Source organism: Sphaeramia orbicularis, chromosome 18 (assembly GCF_902148855.1).
Source record: "Sphaeramia orbicularis chromosome 18, fSphaOr1.1, whole genome shotgun sequence".
In the NCBI taxonomy this organism is placed as follows: Eukaryota; Metazoa; Chordata; class Actinopteri; order Kurtiformes; family Apogonidae; genus Sphaeramia; species Sphaeramia orbicularis.
In genome coordinates, this window is record NC_043974.1 from 17,651,419 (window position 1) to 17,661,262 (window position 9,844).

General features: G+C 36.8%; 1 protein-coding gene across 2 annotated transcripts in view; it reads left to right on the forward strand.

Annotated features, from left to right (window-relative positions):
- Positions 1–5,615, forward strand: part of frem1a (Fras1 related extracellular matrix 1a) — a 39,712-nt gene extending 34,097 nt beyond the window's left edge. For both annotated transcript variants that reach the window (XM_030162558.1, XM_030162559.1), the window contains exons 32-37: positions 510–557; positions 1,137–1,322; positions 1,810–1,941; positions 2,793–2,908; positions 3,068–3,153; positions 4,637–5,615. In XM_030162558.1, coding sequence (XP_030018418.1) covers positions 510–557; positions 1,137–1,322; positions 1,810–1,941; positions 2,793–2,908; positions 3,068–3,153; positions 4,637–4,839 — 771 coding nt within the window. In that variant the 3' untranslated portion in view covers positions 4,840–5,615. The remainder of the gene's footprint in view (positions 1–509; positions 558–1,136; positions 1,323–1,809; positions 1,942–2,792; positions 2,909–3,067; positions 3,154–4,636) is intronic.
- Positions 5,616–9,844: the final 4,229 nt, after the last annotated feature.

Below are 9,844 nucleotides of genomic sequence, written 5' to 3' on the forward strand. Positions count from 1 at the left end.
GCTACAATTAGTTCATTAACCTAATAGTAGGTTTCATATCCAGTTGGCAGTTTTCTGTAGAACTCTACTGACTAAAATGTACCAATACGTACATGAATGTAACAATTTAAAGTTATGTATCAGGTGTAACTTTACCCTCATTCTGAGTCTAACTCTGCCCATCACATGATCCTGAAAATGGCTACAAACAAAACGAAAAATGTGTTTTAGCATTTAGTAACAATTTTAATAATTCAAGCAAAACTGATAAAAATGGCCATTTAGTGCCGGACTAATACAAAGTACATGTTAATTATTAGACTGTGCTGACGTATCACCAACAAGCCAGTGCAGCTGTGAGCTGGGTCATGTTTCTGCAGGTGCACTGATAGAATACACCATTGTCATGCAAATGTGTTACAATGCCACAATACAGAAAAAGACTTGAGAGCAAAAAATGTCATTAGTGCATTTACTTTAATACTCCTAACGTACTTCTGTTGCCATTTTTGCTATTTTTGGGCTTCTAGATTCGTCCTTCATCTGTTTTCCACAATGGGTCAGATACAGTTTACACGGTAAGAAGGAAAAGCTAAAACCAGCCTCTTTATATCCATGGATAAACATGTTATATATACATTAACTACCTTAATGTGCTTTTATGCTATATTTTTGTTGCTTCATTTCTTTTTGGCTCTTTGTGAGTTTCATTGTTTATTTACTCCTAAGTATTATAACTTGTACTGATTTAAATTGTTTTTTTCACTCAAGGTTATATTATCGGCATTTGAACACATACAAAATATGACACAACAGACTTATCCTCACAGCTGATTGGACACAACAGAATACAACCTCTTATGGAACCATGAATTTTTTTAACAGTTAATTTATATAAGATCCTTAATCCATCCATTTACATTTACAGCAAGTTTTTGGGGGCTACTCCAAACATTGCAGTAATAGTTCAAGGTCTGATAAATACTTTAAAACATCTGAGAAGTTTTTCAGTATTCACTGAAGCTGTAACAGCATATCCTGCTTCTTTATGTTTTTGATGTTTCTGTTGTTGCTTGTGATTTGTGTAAATAAATTGATCTTAAATATAAAGAATCTGCCCTTCTCTCCTGTCTACCCTTCTGTCTCCTTCTTTTCAGTATCATGGCATCATGCAGATGCAGGTGGAAGATGACACTTCCCCAACCAGGAAGGGCAGAAAAGCTAATGTCCGTGTGGTCAGCAGGGGAGCTCAGCTGCAGACGTCAGCCACAATAAATAATTCTAAGAATGGTCATCGAAAAAAGGCCCAAAACCCTGTGATAAGTCCACAGGTTAAAGAACGTGTGAGTATAAAAATCAAAGGACCTTTGACAGATCAGATCATTTTTAGCAGTTTGTCAGCTATGGAATCAGAGACACTTGAATTTTTTTTTTCCTAGGCTTTACTTCAGTAGAATTTGTATTTCTAGACGGACTCTTATCAAGGTATAGTTTGTCATTTTGTCCAGTAAAAAAGTAAACCTTGATTGAGTCAGTATTTTTAAGTCATTTTGAAAATCATTGGATGTTTTTTGGACAGCCTTTCCTGATTTCCAGGTCAGTTTAATATCATTTTACCAGGTCTTATACACAAAACTCTTTTCTTTTAAAACCTGATGATTTAACTCTTGACTGTTTTCATTTTTCTGTTTTTGTGAAGCATCTTGTAACTTGGATGAAAACTGATATATTAGTTGTTTGATTATTGTTGTTAATTTTTATAGACAACAGTACATTATGCATTTGGGCAAACTATAACACAACTGTGCTGTGGTTTGTTGTTACTTTTAGCGTACATCTGTTAATGCAACTCCAAAGCTCTGTGTGCCTGAACTGATGGGGCTCCTGCATTTCAACCAGACCACAGGTCAACTCTTTCACTGTAACGGTGTTTCCTGGAAACGCTGGACCCCTACTGACAAGGTCTTACAACTTTATACAGAGCCTCATGTTTATTGCATCAACAACACCAGTATATCCAGTTTGTTATCTATTGCAGTGTACGGACGTTTTGAGACACATGTATTACTTTGGGCTCATTTTTCCTGCCCTTCTATTTTTTGGTTATTGGATCTGACCTACAGTAATGGTAACACATAATTACTAGTGGTGTAATGAAGCTAATTACTTTAACTGAGGTATTTTACTTAAATCCATTACTTGTCAGTTTCTGATTAAGACTGACAAGTAGTGGATTCGGATAGACCCTTTGGGTACCCCGTTGGGAATGTGCGACGATCTTTGTCCGGCTCAGAGAATATGTCTGTACTTCTCTTGTTGGGGATTCACTCATTTTTAATACCATGTCTCCCTTCTTTGTGTCAGTGTTCAACCAAAACAACTTCACAGAGGAAGTTAAAAGCACCGAGGTGGTGAAATTCAGTTTTGGGTTTGGTACTTTCTCTACCAACTCTGAACTGGTTTCACCATCTCCGCTCTCCCCAGTCTTGGCAAACTCCAGTGATAAAAGGAATGAAACTCCATGATGATGAAGGAGGGTGTAAGATGTTAGTCCTGGAGTGTTGCCTAAACAAAATATTGAAAAAAACAAAAAACAAACAACTCAAAGTCTACTAAGAGTGCATGTCTCCACTGTAGTGAAATTTAAAACAATATAACAACATTTTTTGACTTTCCATTAGGTTTTATGGAAAGTGCAGTAGTTTTTGTATGATCCTGCTGACCGACAAACAAACAATTTGATTAGTCATTACATAACCTCCTTGGCGGCAGTAACAAATCTGATTCTGTCTCCCCATGTCCTCTTTAAACAGATGGTGAACGCTCAGACGTGTCCTGGAGGCTGGACCTTCCATGGAAGCCACTGCTACATCCTCAGCTCCGAGCAGAAAGCCACGTGGAGCTCAGCAAACAGAGTCTGCAGGGAGAGGTAACAACATGGAGAGTCTGATGTGACAGAACGCCTGGACATACATGCCTGTGATTAGTTGTCTGTCACACAGAAGCACTGTATCATCTGAATTTCATCCTCTGTAAGCATGTAAGATTCAGCATGACTGCTCTCCTGTCCTTTTCCATTTGATTTTAGATATAAAGGCACTTTAGCAAGTGTTCTCTCCAAAGCCGACATGGACTGGCTGTGGGACTTCAGTGGAAGGAAACCGTTCTGGATAGGTGTGAGACTTTGCTTAGTTATTGGAGTAGTGACATTGTCACAATATATCATTAAACCCTGTAATGAGAACATAAATATATGTGTTGTTCAGTAGTTGTATGTAATTACATTTAGGTAAATTACAAAATAAAATTGTTGTCCGTTACAATTACTAAGAAAAAATGTCACTGAATTGTAGTTGCTGTAATCACTGATCAAAATATTGGTGATTGCAAATATGTCACATCGTTATATAGTCTTTTTGATTGTAAAATTGTTGGTTATTAATGGAGGTTAATCAAACCATTCCAGACTTAATACAAATTTATTGCCTGGCTTAAAACATCCTTTTGTAAAGTAATCATAAAGTTACTGTCATGAAACAGGTAAAATACCTACGTTGTAGAACTGCTTATCACCACATCATTTCTGAATTGACTTGAATTATGATTCACAAGTTCTAAATTTTATTTATTTCAGACTAAATTCAGTTTGATTTGATATCAATTAGGAATATTTCGCTTAAACAACTACATTTTATTCAAAATGAAAAAGATTCTCAGAAAAATAATATTCCAAATTGTATAATGAATCCTCTAACTTGCTTAATTAAAAAAAAAAAAAAAAAAAAGTTTACTTGAGGAATTTACCCCATCGGTTGTAATACTAGTGTACAGTACTGTGCAGAGACCATAGCTTTGCTGTTTTTGCAGGGTTGTAATGACCGTGCATCTTTATTTCCCTGTATTTATTAAGATGCAACAAGAAAATACAGGAAATATGTGCACAGTAATGAAACCCAAAAAAATCAGAAGTACATTTCTTTTTGGTAAAAGTATTTGGTGTGAACTCGATTAGCGTCAATATTAGTATTAGTATAATATTTACTTTATTGCAGAAGTGACTAATGAGGTTCAAGATGGAATTATACTCTCTAGGAAAGGGAGTATATTTAATAATAAATCTCCAGATTTTTTAATCAATCTTAGATTCAAATGAAGGCTGATAAGGATAAAAAAAAAAAAACTCAAATTATTTTTATTCACAGCTCTATTAAATACAAGGAACTAGTGTGTTGACCCGCAGGGATCCACAGGTTCTAGATGTGGTAGTTTTTATGCTGTTGCGTATTTGTGCATGCTGTACCGTATTTGTCCAGCTCTCACCACCAAAGCCTTCTGGGTATCCCAGTGTGATTGTAAGGCTATTGCATTTCAAAATTACTAATATCTCCTAAAATATTGGTCCTATCAACTTGCCGTTTTCACTAGTCTGTTCCTTGACCAAAAATACATAAGTATGCCAAACTGCAGCAGTCAGCTCTTTACAGAGTTTGTGTGAATCCTGAGACACACATACAGGCAAGCACACAGAGGCCACTTGGCTTTTAGTTGTGTTGTGTTTTAGTTTGAGTTGGGCTTTTCCTGCTACATTCTTATGGTTTTCCTAATCAAACTGATACTTCATCTTCTTATTCAGATTTTTTTTTTGTTTATATTTAAGGCCTGAACGACAGGGAGGGTCGAGGACGCTGGGAGTGGGTCAGCGGCGAGCCCGTCAGCTACACAAACTGGAGAAAGACGCCTCCTCGGACCAAAATGAAGGGAAACAAAAAGTGTGTCCTTGTGTGGAAAAGAGCCAAGTGGCACATCAGGGACTGCAAGGCGAGTAGGAGTCAGCGCTATGTATGCTCTGTAAAGACATGAAACTGACATGCGTTACAGGGCAAAAGCACTACGTCGAATCAGAATCTGAGGAGGACGGAGCCTCAGGACATTTACACCGCTGTGACAGACTGATTCCAATACTGATAAAAAGCAACTAGTGTGGACATGTTTCACAAAACATGTTACATTTATCATGTCTAAAAGGTAACCTGCTACCCTGTATAAATATGGGATTATGTTTACATTACATTTATTCTAATTAACCAGTTAAAGTATTGCTATACATGTAAAGAGATGTTTGTAAGTACATGTGTTTTTATTTCAGCTCAAAGCCTGGATCACTGTATGGTAACTGTATTATGTTAAGTTAATTGTACATTTATTATCTGTTATTGTACATCAGTCATGCTTCTGCGTTATGACCTAATCTTGGCATCTCATCTAATTTTAAGATCTTTCGCTCCCATGGCAAAATTAATTTTGTATTAAATTAAATTACAGAAAGTACGCAGTAAACCCCAAGTGATGAGTGTTTGAGTACATGGATATTGTTTTGCTTCAGTCTTAGATAGAGTACAAGACAGGAATTTAAAGGTTAAAAGGCAGCTGTGGTGGAGAACGGGGCTTCGAAAAGGGTAATTCAATATCAATTCAGCTCAGAGAAAAATAAGGCCATTGTTTGTTTCTGTAAACAACATATTATGTGTGTCAGTATGTTGTGTATCATTGAATGACCTGCTGATTTTCCACATTTCCACAGTAAGCAGAAGGAGGTATGTAAATTTACACATTCAAGGACCATGTTACTCATCATAAATACTGTATTTTTTTTTTTTTTTTTAATTTAGTTTAGAACACAGGTGTCAAACATGCGGCCCGGAGGCCAAATCTGGCCCACCAAAGGTTCTATGCCGGCCCACGGGATGAAAGTGCAAAAATTAACCTGACCAGTCAAGGTTGTCCAAATCATTTTGGTTCAGGTTCCACATGCAGACCAATGTGATCCACAATAAAAATAACAACACAATAAATCCATAAATAATGACAACGACAAATTTTCTTTGGGACAAATTATGTGGCAAAAATTTAAGTGAAAAAAATAAGATTACACTGTGAAAATATTTACATTTACAAAACTGTTCTTTCACAATAAACTGCAAATAAATACATAAATTAAAAAAAGATGAACAACCCAAAATGTGCAATTTTAACAATATTCTGCCTGTTACTAAATGTTTTGTGCATTTATGGATCCACTGTGATCTGTAGTTGCGTTAATAATAAGAGATGTAATATTGTAGAAATTGTTCAAATTTTAGTTCCAAACTCCAAAATTTTAACAATATTCTGCCTGTTACCAAATGTTTATGTAACATTGTGTGTAATGTACATTTATAAATAAGTCGAGGCATAATATTGTTAAAATTCCCCTAATTTTTCAAGTGAAATTTCTGTTTTTTCAGGTTATTCACATCTTTTTTGTAAAATGTAAATATTTTCATAATTTCATTGGGTTTTTTTGTACTAAAACAAAAAGAAAAACTTGGATTTGTCATTATTTATAGGTTATTAAGTCATTATTTTACTGGTCTGGCCCGCTTGAGATCAAATTGGGCTAAATGTGGTCCCTGAACCAAAATGAGTTTGACACCCCTGGTTTAGAAAAATGTTTTATGTTAGAACAAGATCATGGTTTGGCTTAACCCTTGTGTGGTGTTCAGATTTTTGTTATTCAGCCAGTGTTTGTGGGTGTGGTGGTCCCACTGCATTTGTGAGTTTTTAATTCAACATAATCAAACAATTTTATGTTACAATACTCAACAGATGTTTACTCCATCCCAATTACAAACAACATAAAAAGCATATATGTTTAATGTTTGCCTTTGCTAGATCACATTTATGAATTAAAGTGCTACTCGTTTTTGTTTGTTTTTTTAATGAAATTTTATATAATCAGGATATGAGGAAAAAATTTATTTAAAAAAAAAATTACCTATTATTTTTCTTTTAATAAAAAATGAAAACGGATCCCACAGACCCAAACACCATACAAGGGTTAAAGGGTCAATCTGTCAGATTTGATTCACAGTGCTATAATGTGAATAATTACATTTTGTTTTTCTGTTTTTTCCCGTTTCAGAGCAGGTGGCATCCAGTGTTATTATAAGGTACATTATATTCTCCAACCAGAATTAACCCATAAAGACCTAGCTCTACTCTTGTGGATTTTTCTCCATATTTAACCTTTCTTAAGTAATTTATCACCATTTATTGTAAAATTATCCCCGTATTTGGTGTTTTTTCAGTGAAAATCTGATATTTTCCCATGTTTGATTTACTGATCATGTCGATGTTCATAAAAGCTCAGATTAAAGTTGAGTGTTTTTATATCAAAACAGAAAAAACTGAAGAAAAACTGACTTTTTCAGCAAATCTATCATTAACTGAATGTAAAAAACAAGTGTCTCCATCCACTGTGATTCATCAAACTCCATGAATTTTACTGGTGAATCAATGTTGTAGAAGATGATGGTGTTTAGAAGTTCACTGTGTAGCCTCTGAACGTCCAAATGGGTCATATCTGATGACCATGAGAAGATGACAAACTGCACTGTACACCAATTATTTACATGTATTGATAGGATTAGTGGATGAACAGGTGTTAAACAGTTTAGATCAGTAGATGCTTATGGCTGGTAATGGATGTTTGGGTCTTTATGGGTTAATATCCCCTGAACTAAAAAATTCAGAACAGACAAACATTCACTCTTATGACGACCGACTTTGCATTACACCACAATGTTTCACCCAAAACCACAAAAGCATTTCCTTTGTCTTACTGTCACAGCATCAGAGAAAAAATGATCCCTGTTTACATTACAGCGCTGTAGTATTAATGCCAGGCTGGTCTATGGTTATGTAACTTTGTAGTGATGCAACCCACGTGTCCACTATGTGTCCCTCTACAGACCAGAAGACGTAGAACCAGAAGTTACTGTTGAAAATCATTGTAATGGACATGCACAAAGTGGAGCGTGACACCAGGGTTTTCACTGAAAACTTGGGCTAACCTGTTGACATGGCAACAATCATTATTGCATTTGATAAAAAAAAAAATCCACTCTGGCGGTCATATTCAAAAGTCTTAATTTTCAGTTCTCAAACTACATTTCTGTATAAATGGAAGAACCAATTGCAACAAACCCATTCTGTTTCGTTCTAAAACTGCTATTGTGTAAACGAGCCGTGAAACCAGGGTTGTTCAGCTTGTTGCAATTTGTAACTTGACCACTAGAGGACACTAAATCTCACACATTGATCCTTTACATATTACTAAATACATTGCAAGTCATTTTATCACAACTTTAGTATCGTTCAGCAATGCTAACTAAATTCTGTCCATGTCTAATCCTAACCATATGTATCGTTAAATATGCCAATATTATGAGGCTAAATTCCGAAAGACAAAACACGTATCATCACATATCTGTAGTTTGATTCTGTCACCCGGTTTTGCTAAATTTGTATACATGTTAAGTGAACTGAGTAGTTTAACTGATAAGAATAGAATCAAGTATGAGAGGTCTTTATTCCATCAAACATTCCTTAAGCATTTATTTAGTTCATAAACATATTTGTGTGGATTTCATCTCTGCTTTTTGCGGATGATGTTGTCCTGTTGGTCTCATCTAATCTGGACCTTCAGCATGCACTGGGTATGGTTGGCAGCTGAGTGCGAAATAAGTGGGATGAGGATCAGCACCTCCAAATCTGAGGCCTTGCCCCAAATGGAGGACTTCAGGTATCTCGGGGTCTTGTTCACTAGGGAGGGAAGGATAGAAAGTGTGATTGACAGGTAGATCGGTGCAGCGTCTGCAGTGATACAGTCGCTATATTGGTCTGTCGTGGTGAAGGAGCTGAACCAAAAGGCGAAGTTCTCGATTTACTGGTCAATCTACGTTCTTACTCTCACCTGTGGTCATGAGCTTTGGGTCATGACTAAAAGGACAAGATCCCGGATACAAGTGGTCAAAATGAGCTGCCTCCGTAGGGTGGCTGGGCAGACCCTTATGGATAGGGTGAGGAGCTCAGAGTAGAGCTGCTGCTCCTCCACATGGGGAGGGGCCAGCTGAGGTGGCTCAGGCATGTCCTGCCAGGAGGAGACCTAGGGTAAGATCTAGGACACGCTGGAGAGACTATGTCTTTTGGCTGGCCTGGAAACGCCCCAGGATCCCCCCAGAAGAGCTGGAGGAGGTGTCTGGGGAGAAGGAAGTCTGGGCATCCCTGCTTGGACTGTTGCCTCTGTGACCCGGACCTGACTAAGCAGAAGAAAGTAGATGGATGGATGGATGGGTGGTATATTTGTGCATTTAAGCAAATAAATCAAATATGCATTAAATGTTTAATTTCTATATAGAATGTTTGTGCATAAATGGATTATGATAACGTTTAGTATTTGTTAAAGCAGTTTATACCGTCTCTGTGTGGGAAATTACATCATATTTACCTCCGCCAAGTAGGTTGTGTTTTTGTCGGCGTTGGTTTGTCTGACTGTGTGCAAGATAACTCAAAAAGTTATGGACGGATTTGGATGAAAATTTCAGGAAATGTTGATACTGGCACAAGGAACAAATGATTAAATTTTGGTGGTGACAGCACAGACCTCTGCCCCACCCCCGATCACCATCAATCATTTGTTCCTTGTGCCAGTATCAACATTTCCTGAAATTTTCATCCAAATCCGGGGCACTGATCTGCCTTGGCGGAGGTCTGCGGTCTCCGAGTGCTTCTAGTTGTGAATTGTTCAAGCCTGATGTCAGACTGGCCCAGTTCCAGTTTGTGATATCATCTGCCCAGTGACTGAAACTGAAATGGACATGTGAAATTATTTACACCCAATAAGCTTATTATCATGTTTACTTATTCAGTTTTGGCCAAAGGTAAAGTAGATTTCCTGTTGACATTTCTGCTTTTAGTTATAAGCTGAGGTTCGATGTTATGAAAATCTGGGCCAGTGGGTCCTGTTAACCACAAGGTTATGCAG